The sequence below is a fragment of the Gobius niger genome, assembly GCF_951799975.1.
Source record: "Gobius niger genome assembly, chromosome: 18".
Lineage (NCBI taxonomy): Eukaryota > Metazoa > Chordata > Actinopteri > Gobiiformes > Gobiidae > Gobius > Gobius niger.
In genome coordinates this window covers 17,862,052-17,877,272 of record NC_136869.1, presented here as the reverse complement: position 1 = coordinate 17,877,272, position 15,221 = coordinate 17,862,052, and the positions used below count along the sequence as shown (strand labels likewise).

At 42.1% G+C, this 15,221-nt stretch overlaps 1 protein-coding gene across 2 annotated transcripts in view; it reads right to left on the bottom strand.

The window, feature by feature from the left end:
- Nucleotides 1-1,798: 1,798 nt before the first annotated feature.
- The window catches only part of plod2 (procollagen-lysine, 2-oxoglutarate 5-dioxygenase 2), a 36,144-nt gene continuing 22,721 nt past the window's right edge, over nucleotides 1,799-15,221 (bottom strand). The window contains exons 11-20 of one of the 2 annotated variants that reach the window (XM_079575749.1): nucleotides 13,103-13,207; nucleotides 9,501-9,626; nucleotides 8,147-8,288; nucleotides 6,890-6,952; nucleotides 5,905-6,018; nucleotides 5,050-5,115; nucleotides 3,546-3,650; nucleotides 2,935-3,081; nucleotides 2,733-2,858; nucleotides 1,799-2,643 (exon numbers count right to left, since the gene is read on the bottom strand). In XM_079575749.1, coding sequence (XP_079431875.1) covers nucleotides 2,488-2,643; nucleotides 2,733-2,858; nucleotides 2,935-3,081; nucleotides 3,546-3,650; nucleotides 5,050-5,115; nucleotides 5,905-6,018; nucleotides 6,890-6,952; nucleotides 8,147-8,288; nucleotides 9,501-9,626; nucleotides 13,103-13,207 — 1,150 coding nt within the window. In that variant the 3' untranslated portion in view covers nucleotides 1,799-2,487. The remainder of the gene's footprint in view (nucleotides 2,644-2,732; nucleotides 2,859-2,934; nucleotides 3,082-3,545; nucleotides 3,651-5,049; nucleotides 5,116-5,904; nucleotides 6,019-6,889; nucleotides 6,953-8,146; nucleotides 8,289-9,500; nucleotides 9,627-13,102; nucleotides 13,208-15,221) is intronic. The other variant, XM_079575750.1, reaches the window with a different exon arrangement.

Here is a 15,221-nt window from a genome sequence, read left to right as displayed (position 1 = left end):
GGCTTTGTTTTTTGCTGTGGTTATCTATGGAGCTTTCAACAGCTTGGACCCGGAAGCAGCTTATTATTTACTTAACAAACATACAGGCTCTTGTACTCTTGAACGTGGTGATGTCACATGAAATGCAACCTATTGCTTGTGTTTATTTCCTTCATCAGTTCAACGACTGCAAAACACTTCTACACCTCCATTTATTTGTGCGTTTAAAAGCTATTCCTGGATGAGCACAGCTTCACTAACTACAGTCTTTTCACATTCTAAACGCGCACCAAACCCCAGACTGGCACCGGCGGTACACTCCGTGCCATGCAACTCCAAACCACCACAAATGCCCCACATACTTTTATCTCTGTGGCCTCCTCCAAACACCTAATTTCAGCGGCGGCGGGGTTAGTGCGGATGTGTTGCTCTAAAACACTGCTTGTTACTAGGCAGTCTGCAGTTAGTGGCCCACAAGGCACCTTGGTATGTGCCACAGGGTCACATTTGTCTTCATCACACTGTGACCCCCGGGGGCAACCGGCCTACGCAGGGAGATGGTGGTCCCAAAAGCAAACCAAAAAAAAGATAACAGTACCTGAAAATACTTTTTATCTTGAACCATAAAAGAGATAATGCTACTTTAGCTTTCTTTTCAGCACCACACTTGGACCTTTTAACCCTATATAGTCCTCGCCGAGTAAGTTCGTAAATTTGGCAACATAATCTGAACCCTTTTGTCCAGTGCCCTTGCTCATCTCTATTTTGCCATTTCCTCTCCTTCCTCTGTATGAAGTCCTATCTTTGTCGAGCTGCTGGTTTACGAGGTATGTCCTGAGCCTGCGCGCCTGCCCCGGATCAATGTCACCTTTCACAAACTTTTGGACACAAGGCCGACCGGGAAGTGATGGCTACAAAGCGCTCCTTTGAGGTACAGGCCTTTCCCCCAGCGCTGACCTAAATATGCTCACTCCCTCTCTCGCTCTGTATCCACACATTCGGCCGGGGGCCCTGCCGTGGACGACGTGCACCCAGTCATGGAGTCAGCCCGGGGAGGGGTGTGAGTGAGTCTTCAGGGGTTGGGAGGCGGGCTTTAGTTGGGCGAGGGTTGCGTCGAGAGATCTGATAAGCGGGAAAGTGCTGAAATGTTTTCAACTTGGCTCCGGGTCACGTAGCTTTCTTTTTGGCTAGGATCATCTTAAGAAGGTCAAATCAATCAAAGTAACTGACTACCTAACGCATTGTCGTGAATAGTGGTAATGTAGTACAAGTAAAACTAGTAGTAGAACATGTACAAAAGCAAACATGCCAGCGATTCCGAAACTTGCTCTAAATGTTTAGCTAGACCCCATCAGTTAGGTTGTTTAAGAAGTCCTCATGGATTTCTACCTAATGTTTGTTTATCTGTAGTCAAAGCAAGTTAATGAGTCTGGAAATAACATGTGTTGAAGTGTTTTTCACCATTGGGCTGGTTTAATAATAACCTTCAATGGTGTAAGATAATTTTTTTAAATACTTTCCTAATCTTCAGTTTTTGCAGATGGCCTCAGTCATTGCGGGGAAAAGCCTGAGTCACCGGTCCCTCCTTCAAAGCCAGCTTTCTGTGGGCCTCCCTGTGATTTCATCAACCGTGCCTCCCCCACCTGTACAACCCTGTACATGTTTACACATGGCCCCCGAGGCAAAGTCAACTACATTCGCACTTAATGTACATCATCACCACGCCCTGCCTCCTCTGCTCCGGCGCCCAGCGGAAACAGTCAGTGGAGCCGTGCGATGATTGTTTCTCCATGTGTTACTGCCGAGGGATCGCTCTCAGGGACTACACCGTACATCAAATGCTTTTTTATGTAGGCTTTTATTTTACTTTGAAAATAAATTAAACAACTTTATCTGATCATATCACATTCCATTCACACAGGTCAAAAAAAAAAAAAAAAAAGAAATAAAAGATAGCGAGAGAAACAGACTGGTGCACTTTATCAAACTGGACATTATCTTAAGTCTGTAATGTTTAACTGTGGACAAAAAACAGACACAAAGCATCGTGTTTGAGCTTAAAAGAAAATAAAAACATGTCAGCATCAGCTTTAAGGCAGAGTCACAGCGGGACAGCTGCAGTAGTAAGTTACAGTACCCAAGTTCAGTGACTGTTTCCTGAAAGACCAATAGATACATCTCCTTCTGCGTGCTATCAGGCTAAAGTTAGCCCTGCTACAGGAGCTAGTTCACAAAATACCAGTGTGTTTACAGACTTCATCTGAGCCTATTTAAGTTTCATTTCCAAAAATAAATAATTGTTTTCCTGTTTGTCTTCATATTTGTCCTTTGTCTTTGTGTATCTTTAGTGTAAAATATTGTCACTTCCCTTTCAACATTTCACTCTGTTTGACAGAGATTTTAAACAATTCATAATTCTTTTAAAGCATTAGCTTTAAAATAGTAGAAATACATCTTAGCCAAAATTAAAGGGACAAAAACATCTAAAAAGTCATTAAAGAGACGCACTCAGGGATCGATAAAGGAGACAGCGATGTAGCGGGTGCCGTTGGTGGTGGGCAGGCCTTCGTGCAGGTGGGTCAGACGTCCTGGGTGCATGAAGGTCCAGCCTTTCCTGGGAGACTCAATGGAGCAGTTGTATCTATGGAAACGGCAGCCTCCACCCTACAGCACAGGGGAACATGGTTTACAATCTCTCCACTCTCCACAGCTGAAAAGACAGTCAGCAAGTGTGAATGTGCGAGTGTCAGCACCTGGAAGTCGGTGTCTTTGTGGTTGAGGGCGACGTTGATGGTGAACGTGGACGAGTCGTGGTGAGGCCTGAGGAAGGACTGTCTATGCGGAGTGTACTTCACCACGAAGTTCATCACCGCGTAGCCCTGCCACGAGACGCTTCATGTTAGCAGACGGCACAGAGTGTAAACGACTTGTACGACCTTCAGTGTCGACACTCACTTTGGTGTAGTATCCAGAGAACACTTTCAGCGTGACCGGGGAGATGAACTCGCGGAGGAAGTGGAGCCACTCTTTTTCGTAACCGATTTGTTTCATGTGGATATCGTCGGTGGGTACAGTCTCGTAGCCACCGGAGATCCGTTTGTCCTGAGAAGACACGGCGGCGTTATTAACGATGGAACAAATGAACCACAAGGCTCTGAGCGAGAGAGACCGTGCTTTCAGTAACAGCAGTGCAGTCTGGTGAGCATTAACCGCAGGGTGTGCTGTTGTCTGCTGCACCAGGCCTAATGACCCGAACAGCACAGCCTTTTCCCAAATGCACTCATTCATCTTTCCAGGCAAACTTTCAGACAAGCTAATCGCCACTTTCTGACTTCATAAAACAGGTTGCATGCTTTATACTATTAACCTAAAAGAATAGCACGCAGCAAAGGCCATGTGTGTATGAAACAAAACAAAAAACCTGCATCCATGAATAACGGAAACGTGCTTGAGGAAATACGCCTGAACAGCCTGTGAACATTGCATAATAGTCCATCCTACAGTGAAACCCAAAGGTGGCTGCTGACTGAAGCTTTATTCTGCGTCCCTAAGCAAACAGCACTGACCTCATGCCTGCCTCCGGACCAGGAACCGTAATGCTCCATCTCCTGCACCAGTTCGTCACAAGCCGTCTCTGTGAACACGGGGAACCAGAAGACATCCGGACAAGGCTGTGATACATACAAGCACAAAGACGGGAGTCAAAACCTCATGTGTCACCTCAATACTGCGTCGTGGTACTGTGGAGCGACAAGAGACACTTTTCACATACATTAGCCTGAGTTTGGATTTTTAACAGTAAAAAACGTACCATTTGTTCCTACAAATGTGTAGTAAATCTGTAGCCAACGGCTTCCCAGATCTGTTTGAATTGAGCGTTTGAAATTCATACAAACGAATGGTGAAGCCAGGCCCTGTGTAACAGTATGGCGAGGTATGGTATGTCCCTCTGTCATTAACATATTATAAGAGGAGGTTTAGGGGCCATTGGATGTGTATCCGACCCCACAAAAAGCAGAAATGTAACTTTTATACTCGAGGTTGACAGGTAAATGGGCCGATAGAATGCAGATGAAAGACCGATATTTCTGGAACCAAGAGTACTTCCCCTTTTTGTATTTGGAAAAAAGCTCAGTTAGAGCTTTAAAACGAGCCAACTTTCTATGCGCTCAAGGAACTGAGAAACATTGTGGTTAGTGCACCTCAGAGGCTTGGACCATATTTTATGTTGCAGATTTTTTCTTATAATTTCAGAGCCACAAAAGATACAGACTGACCGTTTCTTCTTGTTCATAGTTTTTCAAACGAGCTCCCTCTGAAGTACCTACTAAACCTGAACGCCCTGAATAAATCAGCCCCCCCAAAGGTGTGTACATTCATTAATAATGTCTAACTAGGCTTTGATGTCACATAAATATGGTCGATGGGTTGACAAACAGCTGACAACATCTGGATTGTTCACAATTTGGTATTTTTGACTGCCCCTTTCCATATTATATGATAAAAACAATTTCCATTATACAGTTGTTGCTCAAAGGTTTACATACTCTGGCAGAATTTTATAAGAATATGATAACACAAAAAGTTTTTTTTCACTCATAGTTAGTGGTTGTGAAAAGCCATGGTAAAACAACTGAGTTTGCTCTTTTTAAATCATAATGAAAAAAGAAAGTACCAAAACGACCCTGATCAAAACACCATTTCACATCAATGACAGGTGTTGATGAGGTTCTTTATTTTTTCTGACGGTAAAGCGGACCATTCTTCTTGGTAAAAAGCCTCCAGTTCCTGTAAGTTCCTGGGCTGTTTTGCATGACCTGTTTGAGCTCTCCCCACAGTGGTTCAATGATATTGAGGTCAGGAGACTGAGGTGGACACTAAAGGGACCTTGACTTCATGCTGCTGGAGCCACTGGCATCAGTGAACCACCTCCACATCTCACAGTAGGTACGGGGTCATTTTTTGTTGTCAACAAGGCCAATGATGAAATTCTTCAACATAACAAAGCAGGAAAACAGGAACAAACCGGGACATGAATACCTCCTGAACCCGCTGAATGTGTATGCTCACCTCTTCCATGTAGTTGTGAGTGAAAATCTGTGTGTAGTTCTCGTGGATGTACTTCTCCTTCCAGTCCTGCGGTGAACAGAGACAGTGTTTGTTAGTGGCTATTACCGATACTGTTTGCTGACCGGCGTAGCTCACGTAGTTAATCCTCTCTCCCGCCGCGCATGAGTAAGCGTGCCAAACACACGTCCCTAAATCCACAAAGTTCATCATTCCACATCTTATCACTCCCAAGCAGCGGTGTGCGGAGAAGCCAAACAAAAAAAAAAAAGGACATTAACTCAAGTGGAAGTAATTAGTCATCTAAATGAGTGGTTCTCAAACTGTGGTACTGGAGGTGGAGTAGAAAAGTATTTGGTGAAAAGATTCAGGTCCTGAATCTGCAGCGGCTCCGGCCTGCAGGTTAGAGCCGCAGCTTGGGCACATCACTGAGGTAAAAATATAAATAGCTAAAAAGTAGTCTAGGTATGCACTTTTGTATATTGCATAGTAATTAGCCATGTGCTCCTACAAGTGTCTTATATAGGCCCTAAACATAACACAATAGATCTGAAATTGGGTTTGTGATCGGCCAGCATGAAGTGTCAAAATATCAAATCGGGAGCTCCAAAAAGTGGATTGGGACATCTTTACTTACAAGTACAATTTGTTAAAAAAAAGTCACTCCAGTAAATGCGCTGGAGGAAATGTAACTGATCACTACCCACATCTGCTGCCAAGTCAATATTTCCAAACCCTCAGCCCTTCCATTACAGCTAATAGCATTCACAGGTGACTGCTGCTCATTTCTGCCACACAAAAATAATTGTTTCTTTATTTCACAATGGAGCAGAATAATAAGGCTGCATAATGACTTACCACTGGGTTTTCGAATATCTGCCACAGGTCGTTGTTATAATGAGAAATGTTATAATTGGCTGTGGAAATTAGTCTCCCAAATTCGTGCTGGTTTGTTATGTACATGAAGACTCCCTGCGGCAAATGAGGAAAAAAAGGAAAATTTAGTCAGCTGCATACAAAGTTGTAAGACATTACAAAACCGGTTTCTCAGTGAAATGATCCATATTTACACACACCATATGAACACACGCGCGTCGTGTGACTGTAGCTCATTTCATCTTTAATTAAACCCACTAAAACAAGTATAATTGCCGAAAGGGTGTTTGTTGCAATCAAATTTCTTGATTGGTGGGTAAAACCAACAGAGATATAGGTGCCAAATAAATAATCTAGGATTATTTACGGGTGCTGCAGGGCGTCGTGGGCTGTGTAAGATAGTGAGGTAACAGGAGCAGAGAGAGGACATGGTTTGGGTCAAAGCAAATCAAGGAATTCTACTTTCCTTAGAGTGAAGCAGGGAGACATCTGGACTCACTATCAGACTAGGCTTTATCTATAGGAATGAGTATGATAATTTGTAAGGATTTAAGGAAATGCAATGCATTCTCTTGAAAATATGCAAAAGGGAATTTGTAACAGAGCTGTAGCCTAGTCTGAGATCAGTCTGACGGGAGAGAGCAGGTGGCTACAGTGTGTCTAGGGGTGGTTTGAAGTAAAGCATCAGGACAGGGGACTTGCAAATGGACCAACTCACATCTCCTCCACGCTGAAAAACAGCAGGTGTTTCCTACCACTTAAACACAATACTTTTGGACTTCACTGACCAAGCCGCGGCCAGGCGTTTCTTAACGTTGTAAATCAACACAGCATGTTTGACATTAAAAAAGCTAGCACTTTCATTTGACTTGGCTTTTGCACATGAGACACCACACAATGAAATATGTGCTATGAGCTAAGGCAGTGCATATGTTTCCAAAGCAGAATAATTAAAACAAACAGGAACCTTGGGGGGCCTGAGCATATGGAATGATTCCGGAGAAGGGGAGTCTTTTTCTCTGTGACTGGTCTAAAATAAAGGAGAAGCATTATATCAATATTATAACATAAGTACTTTCAGATGCACAGTGACTGTGAGATACATGTGTCACATACAAAACAATGGAGGAGGAAATGGCTGTGTAGAAAGGAGCAGCAGTCCCTCTGCAGCTGATGACTTTGCGAGTGTTAGTAAAAGCAAGGCATGCTGGGAAAAAAGGTATAAGAAGTGCACGGGTGGGATCAGGCGTGCTAACGCGATAATTAAAGTCACACTGCGGAACATTCCAGGTTTTGTTGCTACGTTGAAGATCAACAAAAGTGTTGTAAAAGTAAAACATAAACATCACAGCTTATTGACAGTGCTCCTAATGCTCAGCTGGACGTCGACAACAGTGTTTGGACAGTAGGTTATCAAAATAAAGCATCTGCAAGACGACCAAACGTAAACCTTATGTTTGCCAGTCTATAGCCAAGTACCAACAGCTCCATGATGTCCTACTCCCAGTAAAACTATAAATCAGGAGAGACGAGCCCGTTCACAGTAACAGCGCATGTCTCTTAGAGTATTTTCCACCAATAAAATACATTTTTGGGGTGAAATGTCACGCAGTATGGCTCTAAGCGATATTAAATTAGTGACTAAAATCGTCCAGTACAAATCAATCACTGAGGGGCTTTTGGCAGCTTGTCAGCCAGGCATTGCAGCTGCCTCTGGTCACATGGCAAATAGGACAGAAAGATGATGATGGATGTAGAAACATAAGGCGTGTTTAAGCACATAAGCACCACTGAGACCTCCATAAACACAGGAAAACCATGCCTTGGTGACAGACAAGAGAAGTTTCAACCACATTCAGTATATACTTGCCAGTGTCTTGTTTGCTGCTCTGTTGACTTTATCAAGGTTAACATACTGTATGTAGTGCATTTATATCAAGCCTCAGACTAATGCTTTTTACATAGCTGCTGATTGCATACAGTGAGATACGTTTTTTCATATTTTTTCAAAACATTTTACTTTTTTACTTTTTGGTGTAGAATTTTAACCAGTGGACAGTACATTTTTATGACTTAAGTATTAACCTGTTACAAGACATGACAAAGGTAATTACAACAAGAGTTCTGAAAACGCTCTGAGCCCACTGTGTGCACTAATGTGAAATAAATGAACTAAAACTGAACTCTGAACTTTGACACAAAATTGAAGGGGGCCTGTTCTCACCAACTCTCTGGCATTTCGGCAGAAAGCCATGTCTGGGTCCAGTTTCTCTAAAACAAAGTGGTTCCTCTCTTTCAGCTCATTCCTCAGTGCAGTGCCCTGGACGAGGTAGACATGTGCCATAAAAGGAATGTTCCACACGCCCCTAGAAAAAACAAGTGGAGAGAGATTTAGATGGGCATTCTTGGGATGTGTGACACTGTGGCTCTTTATCGTTTACATTGTAACTCAGTAACAACCCTTTCTATGTGGTCAATCAGCCACAACTGACTGGACTGAGATCTGCATGTCCTCCCTGTGTTATACTGGGATACATCTTAATGGTTGCCAACTACTGTATGTTGCTTGGGGGCATTATGGCCTTGGTCATTGGTGATGGGCCAGACTAAGAGCAGTTTTTTTTTTTTTATCCCTATGGAGAGTTAAATATTGAGGAGCATAATATTGCCCAGTATGGGCACAGTCAGGCCTCCAGCCTAGAGCCCCAGCCTGAAGCCAGACCTGGGGTTGGGGGGAGCGCCCGGTGGTCGGGCTTCTGCCTGGGCCTGGCTGGACTCAGTCCGCTGGAGGGAGAGGAGCCTGAGCTTGTTGCTGCAGTCTTTCTGTCCACACTGTAAACCTCACACTGCATTCTAAAAGTAACGCTTGACTGAGACCTAATGCTACTTCCTTCTTTCTTTTTCTTTCAGATTTGCCGTCTTGGTCAGCTCCTGCTGCGGCCAAAAGGCCTGTGCTATTTCCAGCCAAGTAGACCCTTGTCTTGCCACAGGCTCACGGGATATTAAACTTCTGTGGCCACTCAGTGTATATTATTCGACTGTGTAGGGCTCATTTCACATTATTTCTAAACACAAAAAAATGTTTAAGCTAAGCACACGATGTATTCAGTGCTTTGACATGTATTTTTAGAAACGATGGATCATTTAGAGTCATATGGCTAGAAATGACTGTGTTTATATGCTGAAGATGCAGCTTGTTCAAAAAAGATGCCATCGTCCAAATCACCATATATAACAAAATTCATGTTTAACTCTTCTGGTGTTGCTGACTTCTTCAGTTACATTTACTTACGTTCTCCACACAGAGCAAATTGTCTATTTACTTGTCACTTGTACTTCCTACCCAACCGCTTCTTCTATTGCCGCTATTACTGCACAAAAATGTATAGATCTTGAATTGTCTTGCTAAAACTATTCCGATGAAAGTATATGTAAATCTTCCTCAGAAAAGGCTTCCACCTCCCTCGTGATTGGATCCCCGCAGTGATTTAACGCTTACATGCAGATGAGCCGACCGTGACAAACGCACAGCTCCACAGCGCTGAGGTGAGTGCGGTTTGCGAGGCGGCTGTACTTACACCCGTTTTCTTTGCACGATGTCGACATAATCTTCGGAGCGCGCGTAATAACCGTCCAGGCTCAGGGCTCCCCAGAAGTTGGACCACAGCTTGCCTTGACGAGTGACAAGGGGGCCAATTATTTTTCTGTAGCGAGGCAGAAGGCAAGAGTTGGAGAGATGGTAAGTCGTGTCAGAGCAGATAAAACTCAACATCTCACAGACAGCTAACCATCTAATCACACAAAAAAAAGAGAACAGTGTTGTGTGTTTGGAGGATCAACCACACGACAGAGCCATGAATATAATGATTACGCCAAGCATGAATGTGTTCAACAAATGAGCATGTACGGAAAACCATATATCACAATGTGTAATCCAGGAAGCCGTTTACATATTAATGAATAACCTGGATTGTAAAGACAGGAACAAACATATATTCTGTAAAAAAGATTTCATCATTTAGTTTTTAGCACAACAATGTGTTGCCCCGCCCCAGCAGTTTTTAGCAATGGGCGCTGCCTGCTCTGCTTTATGCCCACGACACTGGAGGCCGCCATTGCTGTAGTACCTCCATATCGCCGCTAGTGCCCAGAGGTGGGAGTAAGTCACTAAAGTCTCGAGTCAAGTCCAAGTCGTGAAGGTCCAAGTTGTGAAAGGTTGTGGTCATACCGCCTTTGCTCTGCCCAATCCCGTCAGACCTTGGAAGCTAAGCAGGGAAGGGCCTGGTCGGTACTTGGATGGGAGACCGTTTGGTAACACCAGGAAGCCTAGCGAATGTAGTGAGTGAGTGAGTGGTTGGTGGTGGTCGGAGGGGCCGATGGCGCAGACTGGTTGCCTCGCTTCCGTCAGTCTACCCCAGGGCAGCTGTGGCTACAATAGTAGCTTACCACCACCAAGTATGGAGTGAACGAATAGTGCAATGTAAAGCGTCTTTGAGTGTCCAGAAAAGCGCTATATAAAACCAATGCATTATTATTATTAAGTCCAAGTCAATCAGTCATGGGGTCAAGTCAAGTCAAGTCAAGTCATAGCTTTTGCCAAGTCAAGTCAAGCCTTGCTTTAGCCGGCAAGTCACCTCAAGTCACAAACGCCAGCGTGTCTACTTTTCAAAATATGTTTAATCTTGAAATTAACAAGTACTTTCTCAAGATATAGCAATTTTGAATTTAGGCTAAAATCAAACTTTTTAAAATCTCATGGATTTGGATTTAAAGTCTAATTAATATTTAATCACCACAAAATTCAAAATATATATATATTATAATGCTCCAGTCTATGTACAAAATTACTGGGACGGCATTCTAAGGAAGGGGGCCGACTTAAAAAAAAAGTCTTTCAAATGTGAGCTGTTTTTTCCTTGTAGTCTGAAATATAAATAATGGAGATTTTTTTTTCACTCAAACTTGGCCGTTAGCCTGTTAGCTTCTTCTTCATGATTCCATTAGTGTGTCTTGGGTCTCCGGGTGGGAGAAGGGAAAGTTGCAATCGTGGTTTTCTGGCCAGAGACACCAGGAGGAGATGAAAGACGGTCCCCAATCCCAGGAATATTTGAGTATCCAGTGAATATTTGAGTTCACTGGATACTCACCAGTGAAACCCTCTGGTGTCATCCCCTGATAGGTATTTTGCATCTGGTACGGCAAGCCTGCGGCACCTTTTTTATGGACTAAAGTTAGCTTTTTTAAGGGATGGTATTATGCAAAATATACTTTTTAGAGCTTTCTACCAGTCTGGGAAATTAGTGTTATTTCTGGGAAAGAGTGCAAACACTTAAACACCAAGTGATAATTAAGTAAATGGGCAGCATCTATTTGGAAAACTCAAAATACTGGGCAAATACTCCACAAGAGACAAAAGGCTTAAATGTCTATGAAGACATTTAAGCCTGGCACAAAGTGTTAATATCACAATCCAAAATGTCTCTTGCTGTAGATGCTAGAGTCTATCACCACCCTGACAGATTTAAAACAGTTTCAATCATAACCTTATGAATACAATATGTTCATATGTGTTGGTCCAAAAATGGTATAACATAACTTTTTATTTATTTCTTGCTTTCATTGATAATTGCCAACTCAAGTCCTTTCAGTTTTTCTGGAGCATTAAACTTTTTGTTTGATTTTGTTTTTATCAGAGACTCGGATCACCTACCAAACAAACTGCACAAAACTCACCTGTATATATATAATATATAATAGCTCTCTTGAAAAGCACTATAAGACTTATGTATAAGCCGAATGCCCATCTCGGGTTGCCCGTTGCATTATGGGTAATGGAATCTCTTTCGGCTACCAAACAGTATTGATAGTTAGCGTAAAGCAACAAAAAAAGCTCTGATTTGGACCGTTTTAAACTTATTTTTTAAGAGTGATCTGATGGTGTACAACAATATACCCACTATATTTAACATGGTCAATCCACCAATGTGTTTGGAGAAAGTGAACTTCCCGCTCAAAATACAGGTGTTACTTACACTTAATTCTGCTTTAAGTGATGCACAACGCAAAGTGAGAACCAAATTAACAACCATTTTACAGCTTTAGGTCTAATTGAATGAATTTTATGTTATGCGCTGAATAAAAACAAAAGTCAAAACAACAGGCCGGAAAAAGCAGCACAACAAAGTTTGGAACAAATGCCACTTAATATTTCTGAGGTCAAATCTCTGAATGGACCAACCAACCTAAATCCAAGCTGGGCCACAACTAAGTAATGCTATCACTGTGACAACATGGATTTTGTTACTTACAAAGTGCCAGTCAGCCTTTTGAACATTTGATTAGAACGTTCATTGTGTCAACTTGCACTATAGCATTAATATTCATGTCATTTTGTATTCTCTAAAGATGCTAGTCTTAACAATGGGTGATTAGCACTCATTAGTGCTGCATAACAAAAGGCCATCTTCTGAGGATCTTGTGGGTGGGGGAGGGGTCTTGGTAATGAGGAAACACTGTCACAAATATTCTTCCTCATGCAGCCCCCCTGAGTGGGGTGGCATCTGGGTACATGCCATTGACCAAAACATGGGTAAAATGGAACTAAACTAAGCTTTTTGACATTTTTAAGTTACCATGTGTTTATTTTTTAAGCTGTTTTAGCATAAATTGTGAAATTGTGGCCACATAGACAATAAAGTAATAGCACCCATATGCTTTCTATCAAATTAACCTGCCAGTATCCCTTATGATAAATGAGCTTTCATTGTGATGTAGATTTGTCTTGGTTAGAGAAAATACAGACATTACGCTGTCTTTTGCACTGTGTCTACGCCAAGGGGAAATTTCCCATGCACTCTTTAAATATCCCAGAAGGGCTCCTGCTTTTGCATGCCTGCAGCGGACTCACAATACAATGCCGCAGCCACATTGACATCTAGTTATATGGCTTTTCCCAATCGTGTGCAGCTGCCGAACGAAATAAAAGGCTTAGCGCGTTTGTGTTTTTGTCTAACGCAAAGTGGCATGTCAGGGTCAAAAACAGGAAAACCATAGCAAGCGTATTTTTAAACCTTTATCCTCCTCGCTATAATGTTCTCGCGGTTTTGCCACTTGAGGAATAAACATCCAACAGTTCACAACAAGTGATGTGGGGACGCTGGAGTCGCCGCTGTGCGTTTACCTGTTCTGTTCGATGAGCATCCGGAGCGTCTGTCTGTTGGTGAGCATGACGTCTGAGTCCATGCTGAAGTAGTAGTCACAAGAGGGGTCCTGTCGGCACAGATCCCTAAAGCGGTGGGGAAAGGCAAGGGGGCAGAGAAAGTAGTCATCGCTCAATGCGGTGTGATTACAGTCGACACAGCGCGTTTCAATAATGGCTGTTTTGAATGCATCAGCTCCTAAATATAAGATGTCGGGGCAAATTGTAGAGTGGTGGACTATCTTTAAGTCTGGAGTGGGTCGAGTGATTTGGCAAAGATTAGAGGCTGCTAATAAACCGTCATTATAGGGCTGGTTCTGACTTTTGCTCGCACTGTGCTCTTGATCGGATCAGCGTATTGACGGCCCACAGAGGGAAATATTGCGTGACATGCTAGTCGAGTTAGGGGACACCGAGTAGAGAGGGGAAGGTGTGAGGGAAAGTGAGCACCTGTGAGAATACTACCATACTATGCAAGTGTCACGCCCAATATGCAAAATCAATACACCGAATAGAAGTCAGAGGACTAACACACCGACTATTTATAAAAGAGGCTATAGTGTCGTGCTGAGATTTGCTTAGCCTCTTAACCCCCACCTGAACAGAAGTTTTCTCCAGGTTGGTTTTTACCCAAATCTAAAAGCTCTTTGATGAAAAAAAGTGATGAAACGCAACAAAAATGTGATGACAAAGTGACTAAAAAGCCACGAAAGAAAAACAAAGTGACAAGAGCAACAAAAAAGTGACAAGAGTGACATAAAAGTGACAAGAACAACAAGAGTGACAAGAGTGATGAAAAAATGACATAAAAGTGACAAAAGAGTGACCAAAAAGTGTCAAAAGAGTGACAAAAAGGGACAAAAGAGTGACAAGAGCAACATAAAAGTGACAAAAGAGTGACAAGAGTGACAAAAAGTCAAGAGTGACAAAAAGTGACAAACGAGCGACAAAACAGTGTCATAAAAGTGTCAGATGAAAAAGAGCAACAAAAGTGACAAGAGCAACAAAAAGGTGAAATAAAAGTGTCAAAAGAGTGACAAAAAGTGACAAGAGGGACAAAAAAGAGCAACGAAAAAGTAAAAAGTGACATAAAAGTGACATAAAAGTGACAAGAACAACAAGAGTGACAAGAGTGATGAAAAAATGACATAAAAGTGACAAAAGAGTGACCAAAAAGTGTCAAAAGAGTGACAAAAAGGGACAAAAGAGTGACAAGAGTGAAAAAAAGTGACAAACAGGCGACAAAACAGTGTCATAAAAGTGTCAGATGAAAAAGAGCAACAAAAGTGACAAAAAGTGACAAGAGCAACAAAAAGGTGAAATAAAAGTGTCAAAAGAGTGACATAAAGGGACAAAAGAGTGACAAGAGCAACAAAAAGGTGAAATAAAAGTGTCAAAAGAGTGACAAAAAGGGAGAAAAGAGTGACAAGAGCAACATAAAAGTGACAAAAGAGTGACAAGAGTGACAAAAAGTCAAGAGTGACAAAAAGTGACAAACAGGCGACAAAACAGTGTCATAAAAGTGTCAGATGAAAAAGAGCAACAAAAGTGACAAAAAGTGACAAGAGCAACAAAAAGGTGAAATAAAAGTGTCAAAAGAGTGACAAAAAGGGAGAAAAGAGTGACAAGAGCAACAAAAAGGTGAAATAAAAGTGTCAAAAGAGTGACAAAAAGGGAGAAAAGAGTGACAAGAGCAACATAAAAGTGACAAAAGAGTGACAAGAGTGACAAAAAGTCAAGAGTGACAAAAAGTGACAAACAGGCGACAAAACAGTGTCATAAAAGTGTCAGATGAAAAAGAGCAACAAAAGTGACAAAAAGTGACAAGAGCAACAAAAAGGTGAAATAAAAGTGTCAAAAGAGTGACAAAAAGGGAGAAAAGAGTGACAAGAGCAACAAAAAGGTGAAATAAAAGTGTCAAAAGAGTGACAAAAAGGGAGAAAAGAGTGACAAGAGCAACATAAAAGTGTCAAAAGAGTGACAAAAAGTGACAAGAGGGACAAAAAAGAGCAACGAAAAAGTCAAGAGTGACAAAAAAGTGGCAAGAGTAACGAAAAAGTGACGAGTGACGAAAAAGAGACAAAAGAGCAAAAAAGAGAGA